Source organism: Choloepus didactylus, chromosome 20 (assembly GCF_015220235.1).
Source record: "Choloepus didactylus isolate mChoDid1 chromosome 20, mChoDid1.pri, whole genome shotgun sequence".
NCBI lineage: Eukaryota > Metazoa > Chordata > Mammalia > Pilosa > Megalonychidae > Choloepus > Choloepus didactylus.
The window spans coordinates 57,534,070-57,551,794 of NC_051326.1; the positions used below are offsets into that span (position 1 = coordinate 57,534,070).

General features: G+C 35.2%; 1 protein-coding gene across 9 annotated transcripts in view; it reads right to left on the minus strand.

Moving 5' to 3' along the window:
- KIDINS220 (kinase D interacting substrate 220) overlaps positions 1-17,725 on the minus strand; it is a 125,135-nt gene that overhangs the window by 55,219 nt on the left and 52,191 nt on the right. For all 9 annotated transcript variants that reach the window (XM_037813254.1, XM_037813252.1, XM_037813250.1 and 6 more), the window contains 7 exons: positions 16,618-16,769; positions 16,138-16,427; positions 13,786-13,926; positions 12,787-13,030; positions 12,533-12,621; positions 10,816-10,960; positions 5,287-5,449 (listed from right to left, as the gene is read on the minus strand). In XM_037813254.1, coding sequence (XP_037669182.1) covers positions 5,287-5,449; positions 10,816-10,960; positions 12,533-12,621; positions 12,787-13,030; positions 13,786-13,926; positions 16,138-16,427; positions 16,618-16,769 — 1,224 coding nt within the window. The remainder of the gene's footprint in view (positions 1-5,286; positions 5,450-10,815; positions 10,961-12,532; positions 12,622-12,786; positions 13,031-13,785; positions 13,927-16,137; positions 16,428-16,617; positions 16,770-17,725) is intronic.

Here is a 17,725-nt window from a genome sequence, read left to right on the forward strand (position 1 = left end):
TCCTGACATTTGCAGAATCGAGTTCTTAAAATATTAATGTTCTGGTACTTAGAACCAAGATCTAGGCTCTAGGTGTGCTCGCTATTCTGGGATATCATTGCTTCCAGGCCCTTTTTATCGACAAGGCTAGGAAAAATATCATTTAAGACATGAGTTCATATTTAATTCCTTCAAATCCAATCTAACACCATTAATGCTCTTCTTCAATTTCTTCTACTGAATATTTGTATCTCCTTTCTCCCATAGTGAAGACACTGGTTCCCCCCAAAATTTATTCATTCATTTACTCTAGCCTGTGATACATTCAAAAGAGTTTTGTCAGAATTATAACAATACCATTACCAACAACAGACCTGCTAAGTAAAGTTCAAGATTTCTTTGCAGTTAATTTTGTCCTCAGAATATATTCTACTAAGAATAAAGAGTCAGATTACTGGGTTCAAAGTTACTTGAATTAATTATTTTCTCTGGGTGGCAATGTCATCAATTTCACATAGTTAGGATCATGTGCTTATGTCTGTATTCAAGGTTAGGGTGTGTTTTTTTCCATCCTTTTAAATTTTACTTCTAAATTTTACATAAAAAGGTACATTCCGAGATGTCTCATGCCTAACCCTATCTTGTCAACCCTCCCTTAAACACCCTTTCCAGGTAAACATTTTCATTAGTTCCTGGTTTACCCTTCCTGAGTTACTTTTTACAAAAATAAGAATATATATTTATATATAGATGCTCTTATTTCTCCTTTTGTACACAAACAGTAGCATAGCATATACTCTTTTGCACTTTGTGTTTCTCACTTAATGATGCCTCCACATCAAGATATAGAGCTCTTCTACATTCTTTACAGTTACAAAATATTCCATTGTGGTAGATGTACCATAATTTATTCAACTAGCATTCCTATAAATGTGCATTTAAGTCATGCTATTACAAATAATGTTGTAATGAATAACCTCCTCCACAGTTGTTTTGTGGAGGTGTATATTCAGAATAAATTTCGACAAGTGGGACTGTTGAATAACAAAATAACATATATGTAACTTGCTCACCATCATATCCCATTAGGCACCTAGCAGCAGGGCCTCCAAACTGTAGACCCTTAACACACTTTTGTTGGATTGAACTGAAATATGAATTTTTTGAGGGGCTTTAAAACCTTCTGCTTATTTTCACATCTCTCCTGCTTCTATCTCCAGGGAATAAAGACTCTCCCTCACCCCTTCCCACCCTCTACTCACAGAAGAACATATAAGGGACCTAGTTACTGGGCCTCCAGGAACAGGGCCTTTGAAATATGAAATGTTGATCCTGTTTCTGTAATCCTGAGACACAGTGTAAGGTTTGAAACAGTACATACCCCAGAAAACATGTTCTTAAAGTTAATCCATTCCTGTGGGTGTGGACCCACTGTAAGCGGAATCTTCGGATGAGGCTCTTTCAGTTAAGGTGTGACCTACCTCATTCAGGATGGGTCTTGACTCCGTTACTGGAGTCCTTTATAAATGGGATGAGAGAGAGAAAGCCATGGAAGCAAAAAGCTGAAAGCAATGAAACCTGAAGAGAAGGGAGAGACCAGCAGACATCACCACGTGCTTTGCCATGTGGCAGAGGAGCCCAGGATCTTAGGTGTCTGGTGTTCAGGAAAAAAGCATCACCTTGATGATGCCTTGATTTGGACATTTTTCTCAGCTTCAAAACTGTAAGCTAATAAATTCTCATTGTTAAACTGACCAACTTCATGGTACCTGCTTTCAGCAGCCTAGCAAGCTAAAACACACAGCATTCATCTATACATTATAGTCCACTAAGGGAAGGAAAGAGATTGAGTCCTACTCTGAGACATAACCTGCACACCAAACCAAACATTTGCATGGACTACTTAATTTACTCTGTTTAGATAAAAATGAGAGAAAAAGAAAGAAAACTGAAAAAAAAACCTGATAACTAACAGTTTATTTTAAACAGGTAAAACTGATGTTTTTATGAAGGAAAGATAAGTTGCAGAAAACAGTGTTACAATGATGTCTGTTTCATAGGTTAGTTACCAGATCAAATTAGAAATAACTTTATTAATACCATAAATCTTAAAAATGCTACCTTGTAATATTCTAAAAAGTGGAGAACACAAAAATATGAAAACTTAAGACACTAAATTTCATCATAAAATGTCAATTTCTGAAATATTCCCAACAGCTTTACCACTTAAAGAAGCTTAAATAACACTACAGTGTCATGAGAGGCAGCACTATGCACTTCAGGGCACAGACTTGGGGGTGAGGATGCCAGGGTTCAAATCCCAACTCTACCAAGTACCACTGTGAGAGTCTGACAATGACCTAATTTCTCTGGGCTTCACTTCCCTCGTCTGCAAAAAGAGACTAACAATTGGAATTTTGATGAGAATAAAAGAAGTAAAAATGTGAAGTGCTTAGAACAGTGCCAGGCACATTAGTATATGGAGTCTGAGAGGCCTGAATTGAAATATCCGCTCTGCAACATAACCAGCCAAGTGACACCGAGAAGTTACTTCAACTTTCTGAAGGTCAATCTTCCTTGTTAATAACTTGGGACCATTCTAACCACCTCTTTGGGCTTTATAAAGATCCAAGAGTTGGTAAAGCACCCACCAGGGTACCTGGCATTAAGGAAGAAAGGCTGGGGATACACAAGCCAAAGAGAGATGATGATAAATGCTACCATTTGCTATGCAACCTTTCCTAGTTACGTAAAGGCCTCCTGTGAGACAAGACAGCTAACTCTCCTGCTTCCACATTTTCAAAATTTTTGAAACCAAATACATTACTCTAGAACAATACTACTTCAGACAGACTCTAAGAATATAAAGCAGCCTCAAATTACTTCAGCACTGTTCCTTAAGCCATTCCTCCACTTCATCTGAAGGTTTTTCTAACTTCAAATCCAGTTCATGTTTCTAAAGGAAGGCTTATACTTTTCTCCAACATGTTTTTACATATACATGCAATTACTAACAACAGTAACAAATTTCTCAAGGATACAAATAGGAATGCAAAAAGGGACTACATTTACCTGTTATATAGGGATGGATATATATATATCCATATAGATCACGTGAAAAATAAATCCCATTATATTGGTATGAATTATTATCAAGCAGTTAAAACTTTTCAAAAATCAAGTTTTAACTGCTTAATTAATGACTGTTCTCATCTAACAAGCATTGATAATTACACAGTAACTATGGTATGATACAAACGTTTATTTGTGAAATAAAACAATATTTTATTACACAAACAAGGTACAAACCAATCAAGTATCTCATATTAAGATGATGAGTCCTAAAATACCAAAGACTAGATGCAATTCAGTGCCATTTCTCCACAGGCCTATGGCAGTTACGTCTCTGCCACCTACTGGAGCACCTACTTGATACCGTGAACACATTTTAAAGGACTGCTTTAATTTAGCTTTAATTTAGCAAAATTAAACAATGCAAAACCTAGAAGAGGCCAAATCTGTAGACCAATACTACAACAATCTTCTACAATTCCAGAAAACATTAAATAATATAAGTACATGAATTCCTGAGGAAAAAAAAACTAAAACAAAAAACAAAAAAAAACAAAAAACAAAATACCCAGGGCTCTATCTAAGACTCCATAAAAGTTTTACTTACTAAGTTTATTTTCCAGAAACTTAAAATCTCCAGATTGTTCCTATGTCAGATAAGCCCAGAACATCAACCAGTTGTATTCCCTACGCCATAACGTCAACACCCCTTTCAACAAGAAAAAATTATAATGGTCACTGCCCAAATATCCCTGAAGACTACGAAAATGAATGAGAGGGAGGAGTTGTAACAGAGAAGTTAGGATTTAACAAATGATTATGACTAGTGCATCATTATATAGATATTTCTTTTTAGTTTCTAGCGTATTAGAATAGCCAGAGGGAAATACCTGAAATTGTGGAACTGTAACCCATACTATACTTTGAAATTTACTCTGTGTTCTGTTAAACTGTATTTTGAATTTTATCACTTTTCTGTATATACGTTATTTCACAATAAAAAAAACATTTAAAAAATAAATAAATGTATTATCAGCATAAAATTAGCAAATCATTCACATTTTAAAATTTAGCTATTAAGTTTAATTCTGATTTTATTAAAGAGCAATGAACACTGTTGTATCTATGGCTGTTTGCATCTACTGTCAAAATAGAAGAATAAGAAATTTCCATCAGAACTCCCAGCTTGTTGCCTGTACCATAGAATACAAACTTGCCAATCACCACATCATGAGGCAATTATTATAATAAATGTCACAATGTTTAAAAACAAAAAACAAAACAAGTGCATGAGAAATGGAGATTGGAAAATACAGAAAAGCATATGCTAACAATACCCTAAGGGAAGCAAAATTATTTGAAATCTTAAAAGTTTTAATACATGAACTTTATCTACACTAGATGTTTTGTTAGAATTAATATTTCAGTTATGTTTTTTTAAATAGCAGTTTCAATTATATCCAATTATATAAAATTGTGTAAGTTCCCTTGTATTCTCTTTTGCCTAAAAGAGAGCTTGGAGGAGCAACAATATTCAAGGGAAATGATTCAAGTGTGCTGGTAAATAATAAGGGTTATAACTTAGTGAATTTGACAAGAAACTGGTAACTAAAAACTTTATCTACCTGACATTTCACTGTGTCTTAACTGGATGTCTTTCGAGAAAAAATTCAATCAATTTCTTTATCAGAAGTAGAAATTTAAAAAGGTCATCAAATGACTTACTAGAGAAAAACACTATTTCCTTTACTGTTTAATGCACATAAAAATTCTATTTTTTATCTAGCCAGTATTCATAATTTCTAAGGTTTTCCAGATATAAAGCTATAAAAATACCCGCACTAACGATTTGGAAAATGTAGCCTCTTTAATGTTCTACAAAGACACTTTGAATAAAAAATAAAATGGAAATAAATAATATTGTTTTAGTGCTTGCATTTCACACATATAAATACATAAAGCCATTAACAACTATTAAACAGTTTTTGGTATACAGACTGTACGCTGAAAAAAGGAAGAATATGCCCAAATAAAGTGTAAATTTTGCATGATGCAATATATACCTGTACTAATACAACTCCAACATTTAATGGAAATTAGTGAGAATGATTAATTTAATCTAGAAGTGTACATTTTACACATATACATTCATGTTGTTTCATATGCATTAGCTTTTTTGGAAAAGTCACCTCACTCTAAAGATAAAGCTAAATATAAACAGCTCAGAAAAAGTACCTCTCATAGATGGTTTTTAATGTCATTTGATCTGGAACGCTTTCCGTCTCTTCCAAATATAATATGAGCCATGAAGTTCGGTATGGCCACTGTTCGGTGAGGTTGATCCAGCTGGCCAGCCTATCCCAGTTGAAACTAATCTGATTGGCTCTCAGTAATCGCCCTTTAAGGAATACAAAAACATTTAAAAATGTATAGATGTATAATACTACATTAAGAAAAACAGTATATAAGCAAATCATTTAACTTTAAATCTTCTGATTTTGCCATTTAATTTATACTACAAATTCAAACCCTGTACTTACATGGTTTCTATAAACCAAAGAACTGTATTGAACAGCTTCTAGGGCTTAAACACAATTTTAATAAGTAATATTTTATGTGTGTGATTTGCCACTGGTGCCTTACACTGATTTGACCACATACATGCAGGCAAAAATCTTTCAAATTTTACGAGTGCCAGATACTGCGTAGGTGCAGAAGGCAAACATTCAAGAGACCATCAGCCACCTAAGATGGCTCTCAGTCCTCCAAAGGAATGTCTGCTAAAATCCTACTGATTGGGCCTCGGGCAGAACAACATGTGCTGCTCCAGTCTTTGGGTTTATGCGTGAATGTGCAACTGTACACACTTTCATTTTTATGTACCAAGAGCTGCCTTTGTAAGTAACCTATCAAGAGGGTTGTTTCTAAAATTCATTATTTATATATTTTTTTAAATACTGCCTATTGCTGAGGTTTTTGAGGACTTTGACTCAGTGTTCTACCACTGTGCAAGCATACATACTTTCAGAAAGTAATGCTTTGTCTCATTACATCATGTTTCACTTTGAGTTGGCTGGGATTCTCAACAGCTGATCTTACTGCTTTTTAATCATCATACTGTCAGTTTTACATCAACATTATCAGTTTAGAATATATCTAGACTAAGATAACTATCTATTTTGGTTCAAATATGAATTATCCCTTTCCCTACTACTAAAAGATGTAGATTGTTTAGCATAGAACTAAAAGTTTAAAAAACAACAAGCAACTAGAAGAAATTAAAATGTGCTTGCAATACTGACAATATACTTCTTCTAGAACTTTTAAACATGAAAACATTTCTGAAAAACTTTTAGAACTAAATTAGAGACAGTTTATTTGGAAGGTGTAGTGGTTTCAAGCTATGTACTCCAGAAAAAACATGTTCTTTAACTTAATCCATTGTAAGTAGGACCTTTCGATGAAGCTATATCAGTTAAAGTGTGGCCTACTTCAATCAGGATGGCTCTTAATCCTACTACTGGAGTTCTTTATAAGCAGAAAGAAACTCAGACAGAGGGAAAGTCACAGATAGAAGAGCCAGAGCTGAAAGTCAACGGAACCGGGAAGAGAAGGGAGAGGCCTGGAGAGGCCGCCATGTGCGTTGCCATGTGACAGAGGAGCCCAGGACCAAGGTTCATGGGCAGCCAGCCCCCCGAGTGTCAGTTTTCAGGAAGAAAGCATTGCCTTCATGATGCTGAGCCTCAAAACTGTGAGCCAATAAATTGCCACTGTTTAAGCCAACCCAATGTATGGCATTTCTAAAACAGAAACGAACCATCTATATATATATATATATATATATAACTAATTTTCATCTCATAATGACTGCGCCAGATCCCCAAAATAAGAACTTTGGGGAAGGCAGTGAATACCTCAAATCTAACTACACTTGCTTCATGAATTTTTAAAATTCATTCATTCCTTATGTTTGTTACTAACAACAGAGATAAAAGACTTAATCTCCACTCTAAAAGAACTCGAGTATATTGGGAGAGATGGATAAATAAAAAACAATTACAAACTATGAAATAAGGATTATGCTGAATATACACAGATACTGCTGTGTAGACATAGAAAATGACCACCAAATATAGAAGTAGTGGTTATGAGAAGATTTCCTTAATAATGTAACCACAAGAACTAAGCTATGAATAGTAAGTATGAGTTAGTCTGGTGACGGAGGGTTATTAAAGAAGGGAAGAGGGTTAGGACATTCAAACAAAAGGAACAGTACATGCAGTCAGGAAAGAACTGGGGGATATAGAGAACTGGAAAACTGAATTTAAATAGTCTAATTGAATAAAAATGGTATAAGTAGTCCATCTTAAATGTACCTAACATATAGTAGTTAAGAAATAAGGCAACAGAGTAAGAGAAAATTTTGTACAATGAACATGTCTAACTTCTTATTTTATTCCCCAAAATAACCCAATTAAAAAATTTTAATGAAGCATATTTGATTTTTTTTTTAAAAAAAAAAGCACAAATTTTTAAGTAGGAAAGCTACTCAACTAAATACATATCAATATTTTATCAACTAAAATCCAAACTCTTTTCTGGTATTAGTGTCCATGACTACCCTAATAGCAATAGCTATTTGCATAGCGTTCAAGAGATAAACGTTAAGCATTTTTGCATGTAAGGTAATGGAGGTTTCAAAAGGTTAAGTAACATGCCCAAAGCTCAAACTCAAGTTTTTAAACCTCAAATTCCATTCTTTCCAATAAACTATATCTCCCTATACATGTCCAACTAATGTTATCCAACTAAATTAGATATTTATCATGAAAACTATAAAAATTTCATTAAAAATGCAAAAATTTAAATTATTTTTCAACGAAACATTTTTATTTTTAAGCAATGAAACTAATGGCATTAGATACTTTTATAAAATGGGAATTTCACCTAGAAATCTCTGATTTTCAGGCAGAGCTATAAACAAAAATAATATCTGATTTACCTGAATCTAGAAAGACTGCTGTATAGTCAAAGACTAATTATCAGAAAAACTCTTACATTTAAAATGAGGCTTTAGGAATATACTTTGTTTCTACTCTCCGGGATGTGTAAACATCATTATTTTAAAAATGTGTACCTCAGTATCAACTATTAAATGACATTAACTTGGTCTTCTTTAAAGTGCCTGAAAATGTCCAAATATGAATTCAAAGTCCTTACCTTACAGCCCCCAAATGAAGTAGCTACTGCTATTTCTTTGATATCACTTCCCACTACTCTCTCTTCTGCTTCCCAAACTCCAACCACACTGGCCTCCTCCGGGTCCTAGAATCCCACCTCAGACCTTTACACTTCCTGCTTACTCTGTTTAGAATGCTTTTCTCAGGATATCTGTAAGACTCAGTTCTCACTTCATTCATTCTTATTCACTCAATAACAATGTCTCAGACTTTGTTCTGGGTACTGAGGAAACAGCAATAAACAAGCTAGACAAAAATCCATGCCTATGTAGACGTTACATTCTACTGAAAAGAGACAGACAACAAAGAAGTAAATGATAGCAGTGAAGAGATTTTAAGGAATGCCAAAGAAGATGTAATTTTATGTAAGATAGCAAGGGAAGCTCTCATTGAAAAGCTGATATTTGATTAACGACTTCAAAGGAGGTAAGGAAAGCCATTATACATACATCCAAAGAAAGACCAATACAGGCAAAAGAAATAACACATGTAGAGGCCCTTAGAGGAGAGCATGCCCGCATTTGCGGGGAACAGCAAAGAAGTCAAATGGGATGGAAGAAGAGAGTGGTAGGAAATGAGGTCAGAGGTGGAGAATAGGGATAGAGAGTGACACATCATAAAGGCCTTGAAAATAATTATGACGGTTTAAGATTTTATTTTGAGAGAGATGGGGACACATTACAGAGGAATAACATGATTGGCTTCCATTTTTGAAAGATCACATCAGCTGATTAAGAATAAACTGTAAAGAAGAAAGGACATAATCAGGGAAATCAGTTAGAAAGCTATTGTAATAATTAACACAGGAGACATATAATAGTGTGTTGGATAAGGGCAGCATGGTAGAAATAGTGAAAAGTGGTCAGAATCTAGATATATTCTGAAGACAGAGCTGAAGAATTTACTCATAGATTAGACATTGGGTATAAAAGGACGACTTCAAGATTTTTTAGCCCAAGGAACTAGAAAAAGAGTTGGATTAACTAAAATAGGAAAGAATATGGGTGGATTAATTTTGGGGCAGAAGATCAGGAGTTCAAGTTAGGACATATTAATGTTCAGTCATATATTAAATACTATTTATTAGTTATCAAATAGGCAACTGGGTAGCTACAGGGCTGAAAATATATATTTGGGAGACTTCATCAGAAAGATGGTTTTGAAAACTTGGAGACTACATGGGATCACAAAGGAAACTAGTCTACATAGAAAAGGAGAGAACCAAAGACTGAGCCCCAGGGCATTTCAATGCTAAATGGTATGGGAAGATGAAGAACAACCATCACTGTGGTAAGGAGGAAAACCCAGTGAGTGCGGCATTCTGGAAGCCAAAGGAAGTATTTCAAACAGGGAGTGGTAAACACATAGTCAAATGCTAACAGGTCAAATAAGATGAGGACTGAGAACTGGCCATTGGACTTTCTAACATGGAGGCCCTTGGTAACCTTAAAAATGGAATGTTGCTGAAGTACAAGGAATTTTGCTGAGAAATGGGACAGCGATCAGAGGCAGTTAAGAGGCTTTTTGTGGTTTGTTTTGTTTGTTTGTTTTGTGGGAGGAGAGGGAGAAACAACAATATGTGTGTCAATGGAAGTCATTTCAAATGAGTGAGGGGGAATGCTGTCTTCTTTTCACTGTTTTGTTTTTTAATGGCATTTTTCATTAAATAGCATTATATATTTTGGTCTTCTCCAACAGGGCAGGGGCTTTATCTTTTCACTGTTTTCTCTCCACAATGCTTAGACCAATAGCTGGCATTTAGTGGACACTCAGTACACATTTGTTAAATGAGAACATAAATGTCATTGATAGTACAGTAGGAACATTTCCATTATAGAACATTAAGCAAGTATAATGAGATTTGGGACCTCATTTATAATTATAAAAATATTGTAAATATATTCGATACAACTTCATTTGCACTATAATTCCATAACATGACCCTCCCCCACTAGTACTAAAGCACAATTCCAGTATTAACCCAAGTCAACATTACCAAGTAACACCAATCAAAGAAAGAGGCACAGATTTTACAAAATAAATTCCAAGTATTTTTATGTCTGTCCCAAGGCTAATTACGAAGTAAGTATTAACATGGTAGAGAACATAATTCCAAGCTATAATCCAGTCACAGGATGACAATCCTCAAATTTATTGCCAAATATTTTTATCCTAAATATCATTTGAAAACTAAAATAGAATAGCAGTATATAAAGTGAATGTCAACATTTTAAATTATAAGTTAATTACACTCTATTATACAAAGAGAAAAATTAAACTTGAGATGAAATTAAAATGTTTTTAAATCATTAAGTTTTAACATAACAGTGTACAACTCAATATTGATTTCCAGTGTCAAAACTAATCTAATACTTTTTTCATTAGATACATTTAATATGAATAAAAGTGGTATTTAGCAATGCAAACATATAAACACAATACATCCATTTATTTCCGAAATCAAATTGCTTCGTTAATGTCAAAGCTTATGATCTGCCATAAGACAATAAGAAACAAAAGTTACCTGTCACAGAAACAATATTAAGTAATCTTCTCATAGTCTGAGGACTTATGTCACTGAACCAGTCCTCAGTAACCAACAGTTTTGTAAGATCAAAGGACATCTGCCGAGTAATTGTCCGCTGCATCTGTCTTCTTCGGTAAGTATCCTGAAACAGTATAATACAAATGAGAATGAACCCATATTTCACACCTGAGAACTTGAGTCTTTTCTAGAAGTTAATATAAGTCTACTACAACAAAAAAAGAATCCAAATTTTCAGTCAAAGAGGAAGATTACATAGTAACAAAAAATATTATCATTCTATAAAGCAGAATCTCGACAGAAGAACAATTATAAAGTGATATTAATAGCAACTGCATCAAATGTTAACACGGTTTTGCTTCAGGTGCAAATACATCTGATTTATATCTGATTTATTGTTGTACAGTTAGAGAAAGCTCAATGTTTTAAAATTATAAGTAAACAGAACTGGGTATTTCAAGCTCGTTATTTAAAGGAACCCTGAAATAATAAAGCAAATAATTCCTTGTCTCATTTTAAGGATTTGGTATTTTGATTTTCAGATTACCTTGATGCGTGCGACAATTAGGCGAAAGCACAGCTACCCTAACTATCACCAAATCTCCATAAGATTTAAAGGCACTTTGCTGGGATCCTGTCAGGTAGAGGGTCCTATATAATGAAGGGAAGAACAGGTGCAACAAAGGTGTGCTCTCATCTAAGGCCGTGATGCAAGTGGGGGGTGAACTCAACCACAGGAGCCCAAGCATCCAGACGCTCCGGAGAGAAATGTGAAAGAGCAAACCAGACCCTCCTCCTGATTAGCGCTATCAATTAATCAGCATTTGTCCCTCATTATATTAATTTTGCATTCATACCTATATAGGGTAGAGGCATAAAATTAAAATGTGAAATGTCACTTAAAACACACTAAAAAAAGAAAATTTCCAGGAAAAAAAGAAAAAAAACAAGACCAATGCTAATCCAACTTCACTGTCATGAAGTGGCACTATCACCATAACTTAACTGCAAGTAGACGCCTTTCAGTCTTAAAATACTCCTTGTTCTATTCCCCCCAAAAAGAGACTATTCCCAGGGATGGGGTAGATCAGGGACAACTTAAGCGTTTGAGAAGGAGAAACCCAAGATAGCTGAGGTCACAATATCACTATGTGGGTATAGAAAAAAGATGCATTAGGGTAAATGGAAGAGAAAACATGGAGTTTTCCTCATTCTACAAACTTGTTTAGCCCCTCCAGCTACTAGTCAGGTTCAGATTATTCCCCTTGCCACCGTGGGAATAATCTGAACCTGACTAGTAATTAATACAGAGTTTCTCAACCCTTGAGGAAATGACTTGGGGAGCTTTAAAATCTTACTCCTGGAGATTTTGATTCAGTTGGTCTAGCATGGCACTTGGACATAGTTTGTGTGTGTATCAGGGATGAGGAGACATTTTAAGGCCCCCAAGGTAATTCTACCATGCAATTAGGGTTGAGAACAGGTTTGGAGAAGGGGACTCATATACAAGCCTACAGTTACTATAGCTCTAGGTCCAGACATTCCCTGAAATACAACCTGAAGCTGAAAGGAAATTCAGTGATAAAACTTATTTGAAGAACTTAATGCAATATTTATCAAAGCTTATTTAAATGGCATCACTTTAATTTTGTTAATAGCAATACAAGCATTTGCCTCACAACAAACGTCACCTTACCCGCCTGTTGAGAGCTGTCTTGCTACCAAGTTTTGTCATCTCCCCAAGGCTGTTTTGTGAAACTCTTCTGTCACTGTCTTCTTGTATCCCTTAAGGAATTTATCAAGAGAACACCACTTACACTATAATTCTACTGCATATTATAAGAGCAATGAAATACCAATCACATTTTTCAAGGAAAAAGGAGAGTCATCATAAAAATATATATACAAAACTGCTTCAAACCCAAATCACTTCGGGAACTTGATCTTTACCTGTAGTCTCTGAACCTGGAATGTCCCCATTTGTTGTTGAAGTTACAAGAAATTTTCTTGCATTGCTTAGACCGCGACTGTTAAGGAAAACTGGCAAATGAACTATATTGCGCATGTAGTCATGTCCATTTATATTTGAATCACGAAGCACACTATTAAGGTTCTGGTTAATTGCCTTTATAATAATATGTGGATCACTTGCAAAAATAGCAATGAAAGGGCCTTTTGAAAACAGAACTCGGACCTGTGGTAGAAAAAATGTATAGCTATGACATAAATTTTAAGTTATCTGATGTAATAAAACATCTCTTCAGAATCTCTGCTATCCTTTAGTATTATATTTTTAAAATATTTCTTTTTCATCAAAAATACCATTCTATATTAAAACAAATTTTATTGATAGTTCAATGTGGCTTTTTCACCATTTGATGACAATAAAACCAGCAGAGACAACAATTAATACTGTCCCTACTTGGATACACTAAGAATCTGCGTAAGAGGGAACCTACATGAGAAATGATCATGAATCTACCTGTTAAAAGATACTGGGCACACTACTCTCTGCTGACAGCTGCACCCCTGTGGCTTATGACATACCTTACAGAGACCTCTGATGTACCCATCTTAGCCAAAAATCTCTACAGAGTCTGTGGGTTCCCTGCATTCATCTCTAATTCCAACCACAACTATCGGCAAAGCAAAGCACAGCCACACCATGAACTTAAGAGAGGTTCCACTCGTTTTCATTCCTCACACATCTGCATAGTTGCCAGACTGTTGCCTCCACTGTTTCACTCTGTTGGTGATGAAACATTTACTCTTGCTATGTTTCTGCATACAGAATGGTTGCTTTTACCAAACACACACACAATCACAAGACAGAAACAAGTACTGCTCAAATAGCATGGTTTCCACAACATTTGAGATATTTCATGAAGCCACGTATTTTCTTGGCTGCCACATAAGTAAAAATTTCAAGTTTTAATGACTCAAACTTACAGTGTCCAGCATCTGAAGGACTTTGTCCTGTTCACAGGCATCTAATCCATCAATGATAACTACCAGCCTTGTCTGATTTTGGGTGAAACTATCAATGGTTTTTGCCATCCTTGCCATCAGTTCGACTTCACACTTAAGAACCTGTGCAACAGAAAGCACAGAAAGCACTGAAGAGATGAGAAAGTTAAGCACGTTTTTAAAACACCATGATAGCAAGTCACCTAATGGGAAGAAAAGAAATCCAAAGACCTAGCTGCCAGTTACAGTCCCAATGAAAACTACGCAGTGAAGGTGGATTATGGGAAGAGATGCAGTAGGGAGCTCTGAGATTAAGTTCTTCCATCTGAACAACAATTATACAAGCAGGAACTGTCTGAAACAACTATCTTGCAACTCTGGAGGCCAGAAGAACACTGTGTAGCATCCAAGAAGAGGCTGATAAATTACCGTCAAGAACAGTAAACTGCTCTCTCCTCACTGGCGGCTACCAAAGCCGAACTCCCAATCTCACAGCAGCCCACCACAGGGTCCAACCCCTGGCTAGCTCACAGGTGACAGAAAGGGGCGTAAAAATCCTCTTTCCCAAGGCTGGGGTGGGCACAGCCCATCACTGTTCACTGCTTAGCTCAGTGACTTCTGATCGTGGGGGCCTAACTCCTAGGGCAGCCATTGTTTCAAACTGCCCTGAACAGAGGCAGCAGTGGTGGAGACCGAAGGACACTGCGCATCCTCAGGGTTGCAGGGGACAGTTAGTTAGCCATTAGAATGGCTGCTATTTTAAAAAGATGGGAAATAACAAGTGTTGGAAAGAATGTAGAGAAATAGAAAACCCATTTATTGCTAGTAGAAAGGCAAAATATGCAACCACTGTGGAAGACAGTTTGGCAGTTCCTCAAGAAGCTAAGTATAGAGCTACCATATTACCCGGCAATCCCACTACTCAGCATATACCCAGATATTAGATATATAACCAAAAGAACTGAAGGCAGGGCCTTGAACAGGTATTTGCACACTGATATTGTACTGGCATTATTCACAACTGCCAAAAGATGGAAGCAACCTAAGTGTCCATCAGTAGTTGAACAGAAAAACAAAATGGTATATCCATACAATGCAATATTATTCAGCCATAAAAAGATAAAAAGGAATGAGATCCTGGTGCATGTGACAACATGGATGAAACTTGAAGACATCGTGTTGAGTAAAATAAGCCAGACACAAAAGGACAAATATTATATGATCTCACTGATTTGAAATCATTAGAACAGAAAATTCATAGAGTCAGAATCTAGAATACAGGTGATCATGGGGCGGGGTTGGGTAGGGATGAGAAGTTAAGGCTTAAAATATACAGGGCTCCTACTGGGAATGAAGGAAGTGTTCTGGTGCTGGATGGTGATGATGGAGAAATGGCACCATGATTAACAGCACCAAAATATATGCCTGAATGTGATTAGAAAGGGAAATGTTAGATTGTATATATGGCAACAGAATAAAAGTTTTTAAAAATCCATGGAAATACATACACAAACAGCAAAACCTAAGTTAAACCATTAATTATGGCTAATAGTACAATTATAAAAACAGCTATCATCAATTGTAACATATGCCCCTCACCAATGCAGGGCATTAATAATGGGTGGTAAATGGAAATCCTGTATTTTAGGCATGATTGTTTTGTAAACCTACAACTTCTCTAATAATGAAAAAAATAAAAATAAAAAAAAAAACTATGGAGTGAGGTCTCCAAAGTTTACAAAGTGACTATATAAATTAGAGCACTTCATTCTCACAATGACAGTAGGAGGAAAACGATGTCATACCCATTTAAGAACAGAAAATACTGGATTGACTGTCTTATTTGTCCAGATCACAGGCTCTGAATATTATTATCAAATGATTAAAACATCACACTATAATTGGCTCCCTGATAGCATCTGCCCTTGATCAAAGGAGGGGGCTGGAGAAATTCTATTAGGTCCCTTTGAATTCTAAAACTATGATTGTATTTTGTATGTTTTGGTGGTTCTATGTGCTAGTTTTAAAAATACATCTGTTTTCTCTCCTGGGTTCAAGAGGGGGTTATATTATTAGATAGTAATTACCACCTATGGAAAAATACACTTAGTCCTTTAAGTATCTTATAAAATTCTATTTTTATAAAAGCATGTTACGGTTATAACTATTTTCACTCCAAATATGTATTTCCACAGGAAGAAGCTGGACCAAAACAAAAAATAAACACAACACTTTTAACATTTAGAGAGAACACTCCCTAAAGCCCAAATGATCGTGGTCATGCTTAGCATATTCACATTACAATGATTTTGTAAAAACCACATGAGGGCTTACTTTCATGAATCCTTCACTCTTCAATTTGTGCAGTTTAGAAGCAGCACTATGCAGACGTTTTCTCTGAGAATTTAGGAGGGAGTCCAGCACTTGCCACCATGTACGACAATTCAACACAAGAGCCAACCCAACTATAGATGCGATTGATATGAGAACAGCGTTCACTGTCAGATGTTTTGGGTCAACCCTGAATATAGCCAGAAGAGTAATTCCAGCAACAATGCAGCCAAAGATAAAAAGGAAAAGGACAAAAGACGGGAGACAGCAGGTTTTTTTCCATTTCTTTTTACCTATAAAACAATAAAGAGTTTTAACAATTATTTGGATATCAAGTATCTGGAAAATCCTAATCATTACAGTAATAGCAAATGATGAGCCTGATGTTCAATTCATGTTTCCATGAAAATAAATAGAAATGAAATGAAACTGAATAGTCATCCCACCCCCCACCCTCAAGGAGATGAAGGTAGGAACTCCTACCCTGTGTGTCTTCGGTCTTGAATACTCGAAAAAGCCTTGTTGCCAAAAAGCCAAACTCTCTTTCACAAGCATCCGAGAGAGTTGCAATCATTTCAGCCAATGAAGTTTCTCCACCTACGCTGGACAGCCTATTGTAATCTGTAAACAAAAATCTTGGGGGAAAAGACCAAATAAAATATCATTCAGATATCTAAAGTAAAAAATACTTTAATGTATATCGGATCTGTAGAATTTTCTCCTATAGTTTCTTGAAGCCTTTTTCAAACTACTGTTTTGAAAAATCAGAGGGAAAAGAATTTGTAATTGGGTATCCTCCACTTCCAACATCTTACATACTTTTCCTGGGAAAAATCAGTAACAAAAGTTAAATGTTGCAGGGTTATATGAAGTAATTAGGAGTAAGGCAGAAAGGAAACAAACAGTTATGACCAGGCTTAATAAGGAATGTCAGACACCTCAACAGATCTCGTGAAACGGTGATTAGAAGTGGTAATACATATATGTCAGAATGTAGCCAAAAGAAGTGCATGAAGAAAGAAAATTTACTAAACACAAACTGATTAGGATCATGAGAAAATACTACCTTAGATTTAGAAATAAGTTGTGAAATATTCTTTTAACAGACTTTTTCACAGCTTATTCTTTGAAATAACTGTATGATTTGTATTTTGAGTCTCTGAATAGATATTATCTTTGCATTAGTTCCTTTCTCTCCTTCCAACTCTAAATTAAATTCTCATCTTAATCCAGTAGATAAGCATTACATTGATATTAGAATCTGAGGTCTCATATTGTATCATATTGCGTGGTCTTGATTTATACTATTTTAATTGTTCTACTGTTTTTATAAAGACCATCACATGGATTTAGAATGTTTTTTCACAATTATTTTATTTACAAAATATTTTATTTATAAAATTATTGTATTTATTTTCCTCAATTATTTTATTCTACTGTGCACCTTTTAACTTTTTCATTTTAACTTTGCATTTTTAAATCCTCTTCTTAAACACTCAAAATCGTATATGCTCAATACATGTAAGCATTTATCTTTATTTTTCTTTCTTAAATCCATGGTTTTGATGTCTTGTCTGGTTTGGACTATTCT